Below are 18,440 nucleotides of genomic sequence, written 5' to 3'. Positions count from 1 at the left end.
GCACGGTGTTAGATTGTGAGTGTGACTCAGAGTGCCCTGGAACCGGCATTCTCACTGCACCCTCTTGCCTTGGCAGGTGTTACTAATCCTTGGCTACATAGACAATCACTTTTTTTTAAAAGAAATTAAGGACTGACCAGTATAGTTCCTCCCTATTGTGAGCTCATATATAGTACATTTGAAACATAAGTTCTATGCGTCGTTTTTCTGAAACAAATATTTTGGCTGGTTTTGTGCTAGATGCATAGAAAGTGCTTCATGAATATGTATGTTGGATTGTGTTAAAGGAGGCTTTATTAAAGCTGTATGGTGCTTGCATGTGGAGTGTACTGCTGGGAAGTAGGTACAGTCGACCCTGGAACAACGCTAGGGTTAGGCGTGCTGACCTTCCCCGCAGTCAGAGGCCTGCGTGGGACTTAATGCCGTTGACCCTCCACATCCTCGGATTCAACCAACTTAGGATCACGCAGTACTGTAGTACGTATTTAGTGAAAAAAGTCTATAAGTGGACCTGTGCCGTTCAGACCTGTGTTGTTCAAGGGTCAGCTGTGTGTGTTTAAGAGGCACTGGGCAAGGTAGATGTGAGGTGTCAAACCTGGAAATTTTGTGGAGAGATGCTTGTTTTTATTGTTTGTGGACTGATTTTGTTTTGCATCCAACTGGTTGTCACTAAGCCTCGTGAGAGCAGGGACTCCTGTGCTTACCGTGGCGCCCCAGTTCCCGGGTCTGTGGAAGCTTTCCCCCAAATGTTTGTTGGATGTACACGTACGTGAGTCATTTGTGGTCCTGGACAGGAAGGGTGTTAGGGTCTGGCTGTTGGTGGTTGAAACACACAGGCGAGAGCATGGTGCTGGCTTGTTGATTATATTAAGTGAATTCTGAGTTAGAGATGTCCCTTGGGGACAAAAACATAAAAGTGTGCCTTCTCTAGGCCCTTTCTCCTCGTGTGGTATTTCTCATCACGGGGGAGCAGCCTGCTGTCTCTCAAGGAGAGCTGTAATCAGATGGTCTCCAGGCTGCTTGTACTTCTGGGCTGGTTGTGACTGAGGGCTGAGCGAGTGCCATGGTGGAGAACTTGCGAGGGCTTTGGAGTCTGAAAGATCTGTGTTTGAAGCGCATCTCAGTCTCTTTCTAGCTGTATGGACTTGGTGCAGGTCGCTTGATTTGTCCATTTCCTCAGTTGTAAGGTGGGGATGGTATTATTTACTCTGCAGAATAGTGTCGAGCCCCTACCTCAGAAACTAGGGGCTCTATATGTTGACTGTTACAAACTCTCACAGCAGGATCTTTTACAATGTAGTGAGTGGGGAAAGGTAAGGGAGAGCTAGGGGAAGGGAGGGCTGAAAAGAAAAGCAATGCAAATTTGCATCACCTTTGGTTCTGTCACGTGTGTGCCCTCACTGCGTCATGTATATGTCCAGTGTGAGCTGGGAGGGACTCTAATAAGACCTGATGTGACCAGACAGAATGCCATCAAAAAGATGTTTGTCTTCTCTTTTTACTGGTGAATGTGAACCCCACTTCGTATGCTACTCAGTGTCTGTGCCTTTGAATCCCCAGGTCTCCGGGCTTTGGACTGTGGCTGGTTGCTGAGACCACCAACGGCACCTTCCTCAGCGCTGAACTTGTCTCCAACCACCAGGGCCAGGGGACAGCGGTGCTTCCCGAGGACCTCGGCAGGAACTGTGCCAAGCTGCTGCTCGAAGAAATCCATAGGGTATGTCCTCCGCTTCTGCAGGTCCGGGAGAGGGGCCATCAGGAAGCAGTTCTTTGTCTGTCACTTTTATTCGTTAGCAACTTTCTTCCTCTTTTAAGGGCTTCAGTCGAGGAGTTAGCCTCTTCCTACCCTTTAGACAGTTTAGCATTAACTAGCTCAATGGATTGGCTAAACTAGTCAGTGAGCAGAGGCCCAGCCCCACTGGTTTGTTACATATGGCAGGTAAGTTTTTTGTTAATATATAAATTTATTTATTTTAAATGTTTGGCTGCGTTGGGTCTTCGTTGCTGCACGCGGGCTTTCTCTAGTTGCGGCGAGCGGGGGCTGCTCTTCGTTGCCGTGCCCAAACTTCTCATTGCAGTGGCTTCTCTTGTTGCGGAGCACAGGCTCTAGGTGCATGGGCTTCAGTAGTTGTGGCACGTGGGCTCAGTAGTTGTGGCTCGTGGACGCCAGAGCGCAGGCTCAGTAGTTGTGGCGCACAGGCTTAGTTGCTCTGCGGCATCTGGGATCTTCCCAGACCAGGGATCGAACCCGTGTCCCCTGCACTGGCAGGCGGATTCTTAACCACTGCACCACCAGGAAAGTCCTGGCAGGTAAGTTTTAATGATCGGGAGGGCAGAGAACTGGAACAGAGTCATACAGGAGAGAGAAGGTGAAAAATGAAGCAGGTTAGGCAGTGCTTGGCCAATTGAAGAGCACACATCCCCCGGAGCAAAGCAGGGACCTTCTCTCAGCCCCGTGTCGTTGCCATAGGGGGATGGGGGCTCATTCTTTTCAGATTTTTCAAGAGAAGCTGGAAACCTGGATTTGTGTGTGACATTTAATTCAGATAGAAAACAGTGTCAACAGGCTTGATTTTGTAGGGTGCTTGGGAGCACATAGAAGAGTGTCTAGGGAAGGCCAGCCTGTGTCAGAGCACAGTAGGGGCTTGGGAAGAGGGGACAAAGAAAAGGTGACACGATGCTGAGGACAAGACTGCACTGATTACCATTTTGCTTCTGCTGCCCTACTGGTGGGACATGGCGTAGACCAGTCTGGCCAAGCCTGTCCCCTCAGTTGCTACAATCCTTTTTCTCTGTTGATCCATAAGAGCAACATGCACATATGTACACACACACTTTACTCTGTTTCCCAGGGACAGCTGAGGCGAACCAAAATGAGCAAGGAGGAAATTGGAAGAGAAGGAAAGATGATGGCAGGAGAAATAAGATAAGCTGCCTGAAAATTCATTCTTTAAGATCACGTATACTTGGTTAGAGGAGCGTCACAAACCTGTCTCCAAGATTTCTGTTAGTCTGCACCTCAGGAAGGTGAAACCTTTCCCTTGACATGCAGAATCCAGGACAGGCTCCAGGGATGTTCAGTCCTATGCTGTGGATGCACACTGGGGCCCACATTCTTAAACTGAGCACTAGCAAGAACTATACACTCATCTCTTGGTGTCCACAGGTGATTGGTTCCAGGACCCCTCCTCCCCCCAGTGGATACCAAAATCCGTGGATGCTCAAGTCTGTGTTTCATTACTCCCACCCCCGCCCCCCGTCCCCCCACCCCCACCCCCAGTCTCCACAGGTTCTGTATCTGCTGATTCAGTCATCTGAAATTGAAAATCAATCTGTGGTTGGTTGAAACTGTGGATGTGGAGAGTCGACTGTACTCTGGGTGATTCGCTATTGGATGGTGTAGAGTGTTTGTAAATTGTCTTTTTTCTCCAGCTGAAGAGTTGAAGAGCCTTTCATCTCTGTACTATCTGTGTATTTATTCTCAGTTATTAGACATCTCTGTGGTTCTTTTCTGAAGTCTTCTAGGAAGTTTTGCTCTGTTTAAAGTTGCAAAAGTCACACGTGAGCCCAGTGAAATAAAATCAGTAAGGCTGGTACAGTGGTGATTTTGTTCTTTAATTCTTCCTTTTGCCACTGTAATTTATTAATCAGTGTGGCAAGGTGATGCCTGGGTCATGGGTATTGATCCCTGCACAGGCCTCACTAAGGAAAACAGCTTATTGCCACAGTCTACTCCCCTGATCAAAGTCAGCATTTTTGAAAATATCTCATTGGTCACAAGGTGGAGCAAGTAGGAATGAACTGTTTCAAAGTTCATTAAAATTTCCAGCTTATTTAGTGTCTGTCTAATTAAATGGAAGACAAAGGACCTATAACTGTGTCCTCAGTAGAGGGACCCCATTCCCTCTACTCACCATTCAGCTAGGAAATAGTGGAGGAAGGAAATAATCTATCACAAGAAATCCCTCTGAGCGAGGAGATATGTTCTAATAATTCTTGAGCAGTCAAGATCTGGCCTCAGCTTTTTCAATGCAAAGTCTTCCCAATGTTTGATGCTAAATTTAGTGATTTTTGAAAGATGGATAGTAACTAAAATTTGGGAGTAAATGGAGTAAATGACCAAGAGGTTGCCGTGCCAATTACTCAGTTCAGGAAGTTTGTCATCTAGATATTTGTGAAGAAAGACTGCTGGAGACACACGTGGGTCCCTCAGCTGCTATTGACTCGTGCAGGTTTCCCTGCCTTGGTCCTGGGGTGGCCGGCAGGCCTTCTCTCTGACTGTGGGGACACATCCCTCTCTTTCCAGTGGACCTGGGGGATTTGGATGTATCCCATTACAGGATAGCCCAGTGGGAGCCCCCGGACACAGCTGGAATATGGGTCTTGTATCTCCGTAAATGGCAGAGTAAAAGCCTCAGGGTGAAAGCACAGTCCACCAGTCCCCCAGAGCGAAAACATGCAATCTGGATTAGGTTATTTTATTTTACTTTTTCTTTACTCTGGTAAGTTCTGCTTTAAACCGTTCAGTAGTGGCTGGACTGAGTTTTTTGTTTTAAGTCATTAAGAAAACTTCTTTTGTGTGTGTCTATGATCTTTAATTGCTAAAAGGATGAAAATGCATGCAGTTTTTATAATAATTCTTTGTAAGTCTGTGATGTGACATGGTTTAAATAAGTAATAAAAATCCATGCCCTTTGGTACCGTTTATTTATGCCAAAGTTTTAATCCTCTGATCTAATTCTTCTTGTTCCATTTCTGTCTCATCAGTTACCAAGCCCTCTTGATTCTGTCCCAGGCTTTGTGGAACTGCCCTTTCCTATCCTTCTCTCTGCCCCCATCTACCACCCTCCTCCCTTCCGTTCCCCCCTCCCCCGATATAGGTACTGGCGCTCCCTACTTGCAGAGGGGAAATCCTTTCCATACCCTCTCCAGCATCCTCTTCAGCCTAAATCTCCCCCTAAAGCTGCGATCTGATCTTGGTACTCTGTGCTCGGAGACCTTCACCAGCTTCTCACTTCCCCAGGATAGAGTCAAAACCCGTGGCCCAGTTAGAAAAGGCCCACCTCAGTCTGCCTACTCCACCTTATCCCTGCAGTTCCGCATACTTCTCCGCAGAGAGCAGACAGCCACTCTCAGGCTGCCCTCCTGGCTGGTCCTTGCCGGCCCTGGGTTGTATCTCCCCCATCCTCCTGCTCTTCCTCCCTCTCCAAACCCTGCTCATCGCTCCAGGGCCAGCTCAAGTCCCCACCTCCCCAAAGCCTCCCTCTGGTGCCAGGGGAGTGACAACCCCTCTCGCACCACCTTGTTAGTCCCGGTGCCCACAGCCCCCAGCTGCCACGTAACTTCGTCTTCACCTTCACTTGTTACTGGTTCCTGCTCATATTTTGTCTTTGTAATGAGATTGAAGCTGCTTTGCACAAGGCTTGTGTCCTGCTGTCCGGGCGGCCCCACCACGTCCTCTGTTGTATCCTGTACACAGACCCTAATATATTTACTGCAGTAAAATCTTGGTTCGGTACATAATAAAAATCAATTGAGGGCTTCCCTGGTGGCGCAGTGGTTGAGAGTCCGCCTGCCGATGCAGGGGACACGGGTTCGTGCCCCGGTCCGGGAAGATCCCACATGCCGCGGAGCGGCTGGGCCTGTGAGCCATGGCCGCTGAGCCTGCGCGTCCGGAGCCTGTGCTCCGCAGCGGGAGAGGCCACAACAGTGAGAGGCCCGCGTACCGCAAAAAAAAAAAAAAAATCAATTGAGAATAGCAGAATAGCAACATAGTGCTAGGAAGCGGAGACTGAAGAGGACAGTTTAATTTTAGGCAGTCTTATGACAAGGAGCAAGTTCTGTAAAACAAATAGTTTTGTTAAATCTTCTTATATTAATATATTTTGTTATATATTCTTTTATTCTCCATGGGTCAGGTTTTCCATTTAGATGGAAATATATGTGCTGGAACTCTTCTCGTCCTAAAATTTGCTAAATGAGATAAATATTGTCCTTTATTAACTCAGGTAGATGAGGAAGAGCAGTAGGTTTCATAAAGGCTGGCAGTAGGATCCACTTCTGATTTTCCTACTCCATTGCCCTCAATGAAGTCTAACGGCAGAGAATGAGTGTCTGTACCTGAGAATCGATTTATTCCCTACCCTACGTGCATTAAAAAAGGAGAGAGGTGTACCCACGTAAGCAGCAGTGGGTGACCACTTATCCCATTCCAAGTCTGGGAGAGTCTAGCCTTGAACAGTGATGTGCCATGGTTAGAAACTGGATTTCTTGTTGTGAAATATGCAAAGTATGTAGACATTCAAGGTCATCTTGCTTTCAGTATGTACAGTGTAAATTTAAGTTGTTGTAAATAAAGTTATACCAGAGAGGATGATCTGAAATAAAGACATTCTTCAAGGCACAAATGGAAGCAGCAGTAATGCATGCATCAAGCAGAAGCAAAATGGCTGAAGTGGTTGAAAAATTCGAGAATGAAAGAAGAAAGGCAACCAAAGCAGTTGTACTTCAGGAGAAAGTTTTTGAAGAGAATTTTGTCCTGCTTATTGATTTGGAAGAACAGGGAAAATGGGGGAACATAATGCATAAATAATAAGAATGGAGGGATCTGGTCTGAACAGTTCTCCAGTTCTAAGGCACACAGGAAGTAGGTTAAAGAGGGGAATCTAATGTGACATGGCAGGCAGTTTTCTGAATGTCATCGAATGTGTTGTAGGTAAGACCCTTGAAAGGGAAAGGTCCTCTCATGTCAGATTAGCTGTGGTGTTCTATGACAGATTAAATAAGTAGAAATGTCATTCACTTAACCCTTGGTAATTATGCATTGCCTATAAATGATTATGCTTTTTTGCTTTTATGTCCTGCTATGGCTTTAATTACAAAGGCAAAGTTTCATTTTTCACTAGATATACCTCGGTAAACTTAAATGTCTATTCATTCTGATAGTCTCAGCTCTTACAATTGTTTTGATTAACTGTTAGTTTAACCCCCTACAGTTATTTGATATGAGGATAACTCTTTAAAAGACACTTATTCTGTTTTATTATTGCTTGAATTTTGCCGTCTGCTTTTCTGTGGTTCTGATACTCTGGGCATCTGTGTCTGTTTTTTTTTTTCCCTCTGTTTTGTTGGTTTTCCATTATCTGGTTTGGTACAATGATTAATCCTTAAAGTGTTTGTGTTTACAGGGTGGATGTGTGGACTCGACCAACCAAAGCCTGGCTCTGTTACTCATGACCCTTGGACAGCAGGATGTTTCCAAGGTCCTTCTCGGACCACTCTCTCCCTACACGTGAGTTGTTTTCTTTCAGCCCCCTTATGCTGTCCAGTTTAATCCTCCAGTCGAACAAAATGATGAGCACTATCTTGTTCCCACCTGATTATGCTGATCCTTAAACGCGCTGGAGGTTGTCGCTTTCATCTGGCGTTTAACAAGGATTTTGCTTTCCTTTCTTTCCTGCAGTTTCTTCCTTCCCATCTGTCATTTCTGTGTCATTAAAACTGCGTGATCTATACTAGACAGTTCTGTCTGTGCTTTAGATATTGTTTCCATTTTGGAGGTAAACTGCTTCTGTTATAGCTTGGGTTTTATTGTTAGTTTTTAAAAATCCCTCTTTTTCCTAGCTTTAGCAAAAAGGACTGCCTTTTTGTCCAAGAGGCAAAGTTCATAGTAACACCACTGGACTAGGAGGGAAATGCAGAGGTGAGTTTGAGGCCATGAGATGTTATCATAGGTTGACTGTTGGGGTATTAAAGCAGGCATTCTCCGAAAAAGAGCAGGTCCTCAGAAGACTTGAATTCTAAACAGCACAGTGAAAGAAGCACTCCTGTTGATAGTCAGTGAGGTTGCTGTGAAACAGCCCGTTTGAGCACTGACATCTCTGTACATGTGTCTATATACTTGAAGATCATCCTATGGCCACCTGTGGGTGGGAAGCTGGCAGGGTGAATGGGCCTTGGGTTCGAGGAAATATTCAGGTAGATATGAGACTGAACTGTCCTTTTTCGGTTATCATGGTACCGATGCTGTATATCTGAAAGGTACAGTACTGTGATAACTGAAGAATGGTGGTGCCATCACATGGAGAAAGGGGCGGGCACTGTAGAGGGGGCAGTGTACCATTGGACCCGGGAACTGGGAGTATAGAGACCAGGAGATTCTTTTGGAGGCTTTTTTTTTTTTTTTCTGTAAGTTGGTGGTGGAAGGCTTTTTGGAACAAGGAAATGGAAGAGAATACATTGTTAGCATTGCGGGAAGACTGAAAGCAGGAAACTGGTGAGGACCACACTATCTCCCGATAACTTGTGTAAAGTATTTCACAGGACAGGAAACCTGAAATTGAGTAATACTAAGTGGCATGCTGACATCAGGAATCAACATTGCCCAGAGAGACTTTGTAGTTAAGGCACTTGGAGAGGAGGTGAGGGCTGGGTGCACAGCACCTTAAGTGTAGAGATTGGCTTCCCAGCGAGTTTGCTGGAAGTGGCTGACAGCCGTGTGGCCGCCACAGTGCCCTTCACCCTCTTAGCTGGTCTCATGGCTGCTGCTTTCCCAGCCTTGGCTTCAGGGCAGCAGAAGGCCTGGCTGCTCGGGCAGCATGAGGCGGTGTCTAGAAATGTGTGTGGTCGTGGGGCATGGGGTTTGGCAGAACATTATGTGAAAAATGGAATGTATATTTTTATTTTTCCTTGACACTTTTTTTTTTTTTTTTTTTTGCTTTTAGAGATTTTTTTTTCAGTTTGGCTACAGGGCCTTGTATAATCTTTTTAAGTCAGCAAACTCTGTGGAGACGTCAAGATGTGACTGGACATTTTTAAAAGTTCCTGTGTCCTTGACACACCCCCTCACCAAACATTAATTGCAGTGTCTTGCCTTCCAGAAACCTTGCCTAAAATTACACGTCTCCTGGGAAAACAAAGTGGTCTGCTCTGAATGGAGCTTTACAGGAGTGGGACAAATTACAAAATTTTGTGTTTTGAGCCCTGGGGCTAGGACTTGCAGGACAGTCTTCCTCTGGATTACTTGCCCCGCCAGGGCTTCCTGCAAGAGGGGCGGCCAGGGGCTTGGAAAGGGCAGCCTCCCTTCTTTCAGTAAGCTAGCACAAGGGAGGAGGAGGGAGTTTCTTTTTGAAAGCTGTATCTATTTGGGACCCTTCTTGCCTTTAATCATTGTGGAAAGCTCTAGAAGCCCAAAGAGATGAAGGGCAAAGGTGGGAAGAAATAGGCGTGCTCCAGGACAGGCAAAATTATCATCGTGCGTTTGCATACAGTTAAGGGTAAAAAGGACAGAATCCACAGTCAGGATGATCATGGTGAGGGAACAGCTTATCCTAGTTGGATTCAAGAGCTTTGGAGACCATAATATCACATGTATTTTTATGTGCAATTAAAATCATAAAAATCTGCTTTCTGTAACCTCAGATTTCTAAAGAAAACCAGAAGCAAGACCCTCCTTGGTTTAAAGAAATGTATTTTTTCTGGCAGTTTGCGTGTTTTGATTTGTATAAATAGCTTTTTAAATGTCTGTTTACAGAGCACTGGGATTAAGCAGGATAGTGTTTTCTAGCAGTGTTGCTTTCAAACCCTTTCTGGGAAATAAGGGTCTTTCTGTTTTTCCCCTTTCCTCTTCTCTCTGTTTTACTGCAGGACGTGGCTGGTAATGGTTTTCTGTGTTATTTGAGAAAGTAAGTCTAACGTGGCTGGTAATGGTTTTCTGTGTTATTTGAGAAAGTAAGTCTATATGTGTGAAATTCTTTGGGAAGGCCAGAGAGGTTTTTTTTCAGTAGAATAAAATAGTATTGGATAACATGCTGGTATGCGGAGAATCTATTTCTTTTCAATTTGCGGAGTTTTAGGTGGTTTACAGTTAGTGATGGTGGTTCTACTTTCCCCTGAAAAAGCTTAATTTTACAGTTTAAGGATGATGTATACTTTATTTGAAAGTAGGAGTATATATCAACGAGCGTCTTAATTAGCACTTTCAAAAATTGTTTATGATCAGAGACTGCGGTGACCGGAACTTTCTGCGTTCTGCCAGTGCACAGGTATTGGAGTCCAGCCTATCTGGATTTCAGTTCTGGCTCTACCTTGCAGCACTGGGAGACCATGGACAAGGTCTTTGGCATCTCCGAGCCTCAGTTTCATCCACAGAGAAAGTGAATGGTCCTGAAGTCATGGGCTTGTGAAGGCGGAGCGAGGCTTAAATGCGGTCGGGCACTTAGCTCTCCCAGCAGCGCGGTGTGCCTGGCAGAGCGCCATCAGTGCTGGGCGCACACGGACGTCCAGTCTCCTGTCAAGTTCACTTTGAACACCAGGAGGCCTGGTAAACTTGCTTTGGGTAACCTCAGGCCTGAAGTCGGCTGTAAATCGTCTGCTCAGCTATCTAAATCTGTATCCACTAATTTTTATTTTTCTTAAAGATTTTTAAAATTTTTATTTATTTATTGTTTTTTAAAATTTTTGGCTGTGTTGGGTCTTCGTAGCTGCACGCGGGCTTTCTCTAGCTGCAGCGAGCGGGGGCTAGTCTTTGTCGCAGCGCGTGGGCTTCTCATTGCGGTGGCTTCTCTTGTTGTGGAGCACAGGCTCTAGGCCCACAGGCTTCAGTAGTTGTGGCTCGCGGGCTCTAGAGTGCAGGCTCAGTAGTTGTGGCGCACGGGCTTAGTTGCCCCACGGCATGTGGGATCTTCCCGGACCAGGGCTTGAACCCGTGTCCCTGCATTGGCAGGCGGATTCTTAATCACTGCGCCACCAGGGAAGTCCCTGTATCCACTAATTTTTAAATTTATGACTAACTTCCTGCAGTTACATTACTAAACAAATTACACACATCTTATTTACTGTTCCTGAGAATTCTGTAAGTGGATGTTTATTTAACAACACTTAACAGTGTTCGCTGTGGGCCAGATGTTGTTTTACGTACTTTACAAACATGAACTCTTTCAGGTTTCATGATAACCCCACAAGGGTGGTAAAGTGGTGAAGGCAGGTACACTCCATTTTACTGGTCAGCGGATTGAGACACAGAGTGGTCAAGTCGTGTGCCCAGGGTCACACAGTCAGCACCTGGGGTTCGGACTCTGACGTCTCATCCAGAGTGCATGCTTCCCTGACCCACTGTGCTGTTTAGTAAAAGCTGGGATTTCACACATGTTATTGGACTCCAGGCACCTCCCTGCCTGAGCCCAGGGTGCCCTGCTGTATCTTTTCAGAATCCTCGTTTCAAATTGTCATAAAATGATCTCCTTCTGTCTTTCATTGGAAGTCTAAAATAAACTACGTCACTTTGTTTTATTCTAGTTTCCATAAATGACCTCTTTTCACTTTTGTGACGTGCTGGGGAGCGAGAGCCCAGGGTCCTTGTCAAACACGGACTGATCGGGGTAGTTGGCTCACCCAGTGTGTAGCACAGTGATGTGAAGATCAATGAGATGCTGCTCTTTGGGTTCAGTTGCCCAACTCCTCTTTGGAAGCCAGCACAGCACACGCCACCTTACATCTGGGAAATGGTTTAAATGCTGCAAAGCCCAGTCTCCTTTATTATGCTCTTTGAGCCGCAGGACATATTTGGCATATGGTAAAACAAGTGATATCCTTACTTTTCAGATGACAAAGAGGTCACTCACCTGCTCATAGTGAGTTCTTGGCTGAACTTGGCCTGGTATCCATGTCTCCTGAGAGTGCAGCCAGCCTGGCTCTCTGTTTCCTGCTGCCTTTATAACGGAGTTTAATAACTTCATTCCTGGCGCAGAGGTCAGCTGGTCTTTGGGAAAACAGCTCTTCGGCAGAAAAAGTACCACCGATATATTTAAAAGATGCCGTGTCGTGACTACAGGGAGCCCTGTTGAGCAGATTCTCTTCCCACCCCCAGATCTTCCATCCCCTCAATTTGCAGAGCAACTCCTTAGATCTGAGAAGTAGGTGACCCCAGTGTCCAGGTGGCTTGGTGGAGCAGGAGGCGGGGCCCACTATCATGGTTTCTTGTTGTAGAGCCGCCAGAGAGAGCGCGTCGTGATCCCCGTCACCACCACTCTCTAGCAGGCTTCAGAGGGGGACCTGGTATGAGGGGCTGTATTTTAAGGGGCAGGACCGGGCAACCTGGCAAGTTCCAGGCAGTTGGGATCCAATGGGCAGATGACTGTGAGCCCAGTGGCCTTCACCTGTTGACCAACAATGGTGGTGGGAACAACCCACTCTTGGAAAATACACAGGAAGAATTACCTCTGTGCTCTAGGATTCTCTGAAACCTGCTTGTCAGATGGACTGGAGGTGTTCAGGAAAAGTAGGTTGTTGGTGGTTTTTTGTTTTTTCATTTTTTAAAAGATATAAATCACCTTGTTCTGGGGGAAGAAAGCTCACTAAGGATACCTCTCTTAAGTCAGGAGTCCCAGTTGCCTAAAAGGGTTAGTCTGAAAATCTTCCAGTCACACTGTTGCGGGGGTGCCCTCAGTGTCCTCGGTGTGCCTCTTCTGCCTGGCTCTGTGGCTGGGGAGCTGTGTCTAGAAAGTGTGGGTCTACCGTATGGTGTTTGGAAGAGAAAGAAAGGGGAGCAGTGCCGCGTGGGGCTGTGTAAAAGGACACGGACCGGCCCTGGACCTGACTTTGTTCAACTGCATATAGATGTGGGTGAGTTTATTCTGTTTGGTTTTCATTTTCTTAAGGATACTGTTAGTATTTCATATCGCCTGAGGTTATTTCTCAGCTTCTGAGCATGGTTGCTTTACGGTATCCCAGCCACAGGAGACTTAGGGAGAATGGGGCTGGTGGTGGAGGGCATCATGAAATGTGAAATGAAATGTACCTTAACTCAGTCCTTACACAGTCTTCCTCAGGCTGAAGGGTTGGCAGAACATTATGTAAAAAGTGGAACTGACTTTGCTTTTTCTAACGATTCCAAAGGCTACAAATACCCCAGAGCTGCAACTATGCAGGCCTGCACACTCAAGCCTGTGTTTCTCCCCTCCTTCTCCAAGAGATCAGAGGCAGGCTGCGGCCTCTTAGGAATTCTGCCAGCTGGGGAAGGTGTCTGGTTTTTCCAGCACAGTTGAACGATTCAGGGTGAAGTATGAAGTAGGCTGGGGAGGCTCTGGAAGCAGAGCGTGCCTCGGGCCTGTATTAGAACCGAAGCAGCAGCGAGAGAGAACAGGCTGTTTCCTCCTTAGAATGCAGACAAGTGGGTGAGATGGCTGGCTTTTTCTGTGTTGCTGCCAGCCGGAAGCTGTGCCCACAGATGTGGACTGTTTATCTATGGTTTTTTTTGATGTGTTTGTTTTCTTTCTTTCCTAGGGCAGGGTTAGGGAGGTTGTGAGGCTGGGACAGAGCAAAAACCTGAAAATTTCAATTGGTTAGTAAAATGAGAAAGCCAACAGGGGAAGAATTGACTTCCCTTAATTGCTAAGAATGTTGAAGTCATTTATTTCTCAGAAGTATCCCTGGGGCTTCCCTGGTGGCGCAGTGGTTGAGAGTCCGCCTGCCGATGCAGGGGACACGGGTTTGTGCCCCGGTCCGGGAAGATCCCACATGCTGTGGAGCGGCTAGGCCCGTGAGCCGTGGCTGCTGAGCCTACGCGTCTGGAGCCTGTGCTCCGCAACGGGAGAGGCCACAGCAGTGAGAGGCCCGTGTACCGCAAAAAAAAAAAAAAAAAAAGTATCCCTAAACCCTACCTCCACATTCTGTTGGGTGCCCCGTTCCTGAGTGCCTTATATATAGTGCCTAGCAGGTGTAATGGGTTAAGGTCATTGCCCTGGAGGTGCTTATATAATTTACCAAGAGCAGGGCCAGGGCAATTGTGAGACACTTACACATGAGCATTTCATTAGACTCCATAAGCAGAGCCAAGAATGCTATGGAAACCCAGAGGGGTTACTGGCTAGAGAAGGCTTCGTAGAATAGGTGGCAAATGGGACATTATTTTAAAGATGGAGATGAAGTAGCACAATCCAAGGTGTAAGAGAGAGCAAAGAAGTGAGGAATTTTTCTGTGAGCATGCAGCCATCACCGGGACTCCTACTGTCCAGGCTAGTTACTGTTCCATCTCTTAGCCCATCTCGGGCAGACAGGATGCGGAATTGTTCAGACTTTCTTTTCCCCTTTTTGCTTTTTCCTCCTTTGACTAGATTAACTAGGATAAAGGGACAGGAGAGGGTGGAAAATGCATTGCAGTAGGCTTTATACTTAGTTTGGTATATACTGTGTGAGGACGGGAGCCATGTATCAGTTCTTTTTTTTTTTAACTTCACAAATAAAATAGTTATTTTAAACAACTTTATTGAGATATAATTCACATACCACACAGTTTACCTATTTAAAGTGTACAATTCAGTGGGTTTTTAGTATATTCACAAAGTTGTGTAAATGTAACCACAGTCTAATTTTAGAACATTTCCACCACCCCAGAAGGAAACCCTTTTGCCCATTCACAGGTGTTCCTGATTCCTCTCACTCCCCCCAGCCCTAGGCAACCCCTAATCTGCTTTCTGTCGCTATAATAGATTTGCCTGTTCTGTCCAATACATATAGACTCAAACAATATGTGGTTCTTTGTGACTGGCTTGTTTCACTTAGCAGAATGTTTTCAGGGTCCATCCATATTGTAGCAGGTATTAGTACTTCATTCCTTTTTATGGCTGAATAATATTCCATTGTACAGATAAACCATCTTTTGTTTATCCATTCATCAATTGATGGCCATTTGAGTTGTTTGTACTTTTTGACTGTTATGAATAATGCTCTTATGAATATTTATGTACAAGTTTTTGTGTGGATGTATGTTTTCATTTTTCTTGTGTATATACCTTAGGGTGGAATTGCTGGATCATATGGTAACTAACTCCTTGTGTAACATTTTGAGGAATTGCCAGACTGTTTTCCACAGTGGTGGTACCATTTTACATTTCTACCAGCAGTGTTTGAGGGTTCCAATTTCTCCTCACCCACACTTTTGTTATTATCTTTTTTTTTCGATCATAGCCTTTCTGTTGGTTTTGATTTGTGTTTCCCTAGTAACTAATGATGTTGAGTATCTTTTCATGTGGTTATTGCTATGTGCATATCTTCTTTAGAGAAATGTCTATTCAGATCCTTTGCTCATTTTAAAATTAGGTTATTTGGTTTTTTATTATCGAGTTGTGTGCGTTCTTTATATGTTCCAGATACCAGACCCTTATCAGATAAATGATTTGCAAATATTTTCCACCATTCTGGGGGTTGTCTTTCCACTTTCTTGATAGTGTCCAGAAAAGATTTTAATTTTGATGAAGTTCAGTTAATCCATTTTTTCTTTTATCACTCTGCTTTTGATGCTGTATCTAAGAAATCATTGCTTAACCCAAGATCATGAAGATTTACTCCTGTGTTTTCTTCTTTGAGTTTCATAGCTTTAGCTCTTCCATGTAGGTCTTTGATCCGTTTTGAGTTAATTTTTGTGTGTGATGTGAGTAAAGGGCCCAGCTTCATTCTTTTGCGTGTGAAGCACCATTTGTTGAGATTATTCTTTCCTCTTTGAATTATCTTGGCACCTTTTTGAAAATCAGTTGACCACAAGTGTGTGGGCTTATTTCTTGACTCTCAATTCTGTTCCATTGATCTGCATGTCAGGATCAGTATTTTGAAAGCTCCTCGGGTGATTCCATGTACATTCTGTGTGAGAACTGTTTGTATGGTTTGATTGGGAGGCAGCACAACACAGGGTTGCTGAACTACTTCATTAAAGACGTGCAGATCTCCTTAGGTAGGTTTATTCCTAGATATTTTATTCTTTTTGTTGCAATGGTAAATGGGAGTGTTTTCTTGATTTCACTTTTAGATTTTTCATCATTAGTGTATAGGAATGCCAGAGATTTCTGTGCATTAATTTTGTATCCTGCTACTTTACCAAATTCATTGATTAGCTCTAGTAGTTTTCTGGTAGCATCTTTAGGATTCTCTATGTATAGTATCATGTCATCTGCAAACAGTGACAGCTTTACTTCTTCTGTTCCGATTTGGATTCCTTTTATTTCCTTTTCTTCTCTGATTGCTGTGACAAAGCGAGAGAGAGGCATGGACATATATACACTACCAAACATAAGATAGATAGCTAGTGGGAAGCAGCGGCGTAGCACAGGGAGATCAGCTCGGTGCTTTGTGACCGCCTGGAGGGGTGGGATAGGGAGGGTGGGAGGGAGGGAGACGCAAGAGGGAAGAGGTATGGGAACATATGTGTATGTATAACTGACTCACTTTGTTATAAACCAGAAACCAACACACCATTGTAAAGCAATTATACCCCAATAAAGATGTTAAAAAAAAAAAAAAAAAAAAAAGACGTGCAGATCATCTGTTCTTAACTAAACCAGTGTTTCGCAAACTGGGCTGGTACGAATCACCAGGGAGGATTCTGGCCCCTGTGCCCTGCGGAGACACGGCTTGGTAAGGGGTGAGGAGGGGACATGTGGCCTGTGATTCTGGGCTCTTCCACATGGACACTTCCTCTCCACCAGTTGCCAGTTGATTGAAACCTTCAGGAATCTGCTTGTTAAATGAACTCTCCAGGTGAGTCCTATGGTCAGTCTCGCTGGGTTGATGCCGAATCTGCTAGGCCAGACCAGTACCATGGTCCTTCCACGGAATTGCTGTTCCCAAGGTACTCTTGGGGTGAAGCCATCGCTCTGTCTTAAGGGAGATGACAAGAAAGAGCCCCTTGAACCTCCTCTGCATGTTTACTGTGAGCACTTCCCTGGCCACCTTATTTAGTATTGCCTTCAGCCATATACACACAAATATTTTATACCTACGTTTCCTTCTCATCTGCCTTGTTTACTTTATTTAAATTTCTGACTATGGAGGAAGTATATATATATTTCAAGGATATAGATTGAAAGCTTCATGAGAGAAGGGATTTTTGGTTGACTGCAATATCTCCAGCATGAAGAACAGTGCCTGGCACATAGTAGGCACTCAATAAATATTTGTTGAATGAATGAAAGGGCTGTCGAGATTGAACAATGGAGAGAGAGACTTCTCTCATCCAGCATCAGCAGCAGTCACCCTGCTTGGTTTTAATCTCATGATACTGTGACTCATTAAAGCACGTGTTTCTCTCTCTGCATGAGCCTCTTGAAGATTAATGCCGTATTCATGTCCACTCTAATGCATGTGTAGGACTAACCTCTAACCTTTTCCTTTCTTTTTCTTTATTTAATTTGTCTTACGTTGTGTGCATCTCTGCAAGCTGTTTAAAATCATCTTTGGAATCTGGCAGGCTGTAAATGCTGTTTAATCAGCATTGATAGAAGTTCTTAATTTCAGTTATTCCTCCTGATCTGGGAAATTAAAAGCTTCAGTTCTAGGCTGGAGAAGAATTTTTTAAAAGCCGAATTCCTCTTTCATTTCTCCCTCCCTTTTTTAAATTTTTATTTTTATTTTTTAGGATAGAATTTTTGCGGCACTTGAAGAGCTTTTTCCAGATTATGTTTAAAATTGAAACCAAGCCATGTGGTGAAGAACTCAAGGGAGGGGATAAAGTGCTGATGACTTGTGTTGGCATTGGCTTCTCCAACCTCAGCAAGACCCTCAAGTGACACTGTCACAAGATGAAAGGCCCCAAGGCCTCTGGACACAGCAGAAGCTGCCAAGGAACCAAAGGGACCAAGTTCATCCAGGACAGGATGGCCTCTTATATTAAGGAGTTTAAAAATTTTCCATTTAAAAACCATCAGCATATCTGAATAAAAGATGTTTCTCTATCTTGTGGTTTCCAGCCATTTCTCCAGGGCAGACATTCCTCAGGAGGCCTATTCATGATGGGAACTCCCTTGGCTTACCTGGATGAAGAGTGTGCCTTCAGGATACAGTCGTGCTGCTAGAACAACATCACAGCTGCATTTCAGCAATGCTTTCTCAGCCCACATCCCCAGGCTTCTGCCATATGGCTATTTTTCCAGACCTGTGGAGTTACTGTTCCTTCTGCAAGGACTGACCTCTCTGAACCTTGGTTTCTGTGTAGGGATTAAATGAGATAATATGGGTGGAAGCCCTTTATGAGTAGTGCAGTGTGATGCAAATGTCAGAAATTGGTGTAGTAGACTATTTTATCCCTTGTCTTCTGAGTGGACTGCTATCTTGGAGACATACTGCTCCCCATCTGGTTCATTGTATGTGGATTTTGGGGAGGATGAGTGACTAGGGAGAGCAGGGATCTAACGAAAGTTATTGGATGTTTTCTGTATCTCAGGTGTGCTATGTGTTTTCTCATTTTATTCCCACAATAGCCCAGTGATGTAGATTTTATTATCTCCACAAGAAAAATTTAAAAAGCGTATTTTGTTCTTTTGAAATTGATAATGTAAAGATAGTAGATCTCCTGATTTAAAAGATCTAAGTGTAATAGTGTCAGAGTCTAGAATTTCACCCTACTTGCAAGCTAATAAGTTAGATGATTACTGTTTCGTGGATGCTAGCAGAAG

General features: G+C 44.7%; 1 protein-coding gene across 1 annotated transcript in view; it reads left to right on the top strand.

Annotated features, from left to right (window-relative positions):
* Positions 1-17,720, top strand: part of RCL1 (RNA terminal phosphate cyclase like 1) — a 57,004-nt gene extending 39,284 nt beyond the window's left edge. Inside the window, exons 7-9 of the mRNA XM_022573635.2 lie at positions 1,561-1,717; positions 7,188-7,291; positions 17,405-17,720. Coding sequence (XP_022429343.1) covers positions 1,561-1,717; positions 7,188-7,291; positions 17,405-17,555 — 412 coding nt within the window. The 3' untranslated portion in view covers positions 17,556-17,720. The remainder of the gene's footprint in view (positions 1-1,560; positions 1,718-7,187; positions 7,292-17,404) is intronic.
* The last annotated feature ends 720 nt before the right edge of the window (positions 17,721-18,440 follow it).

Source organism: Delphinapterus leucas, chromosome 6 (assembly GCF_059928025.1).
Source record: "Delphinapterus leucas isolate spDelLeu-1000000601 "Yukka" chromosome 6, BTC_Dleu_Yukka2, whole genome shotgun sequence".
NCBI classification, from domain to species: domain Eukaryota; kingdom Metazoa; phylum Chordata; class Mammalia; order Artiodactyla; family Monodontidae; genus Delphinapterus; species Delphinapterus leucas.
Note: the sequence above shows the minus strand (reverse complement) of the source record. Positions and strands in the feature narration are given on the sequence as shown.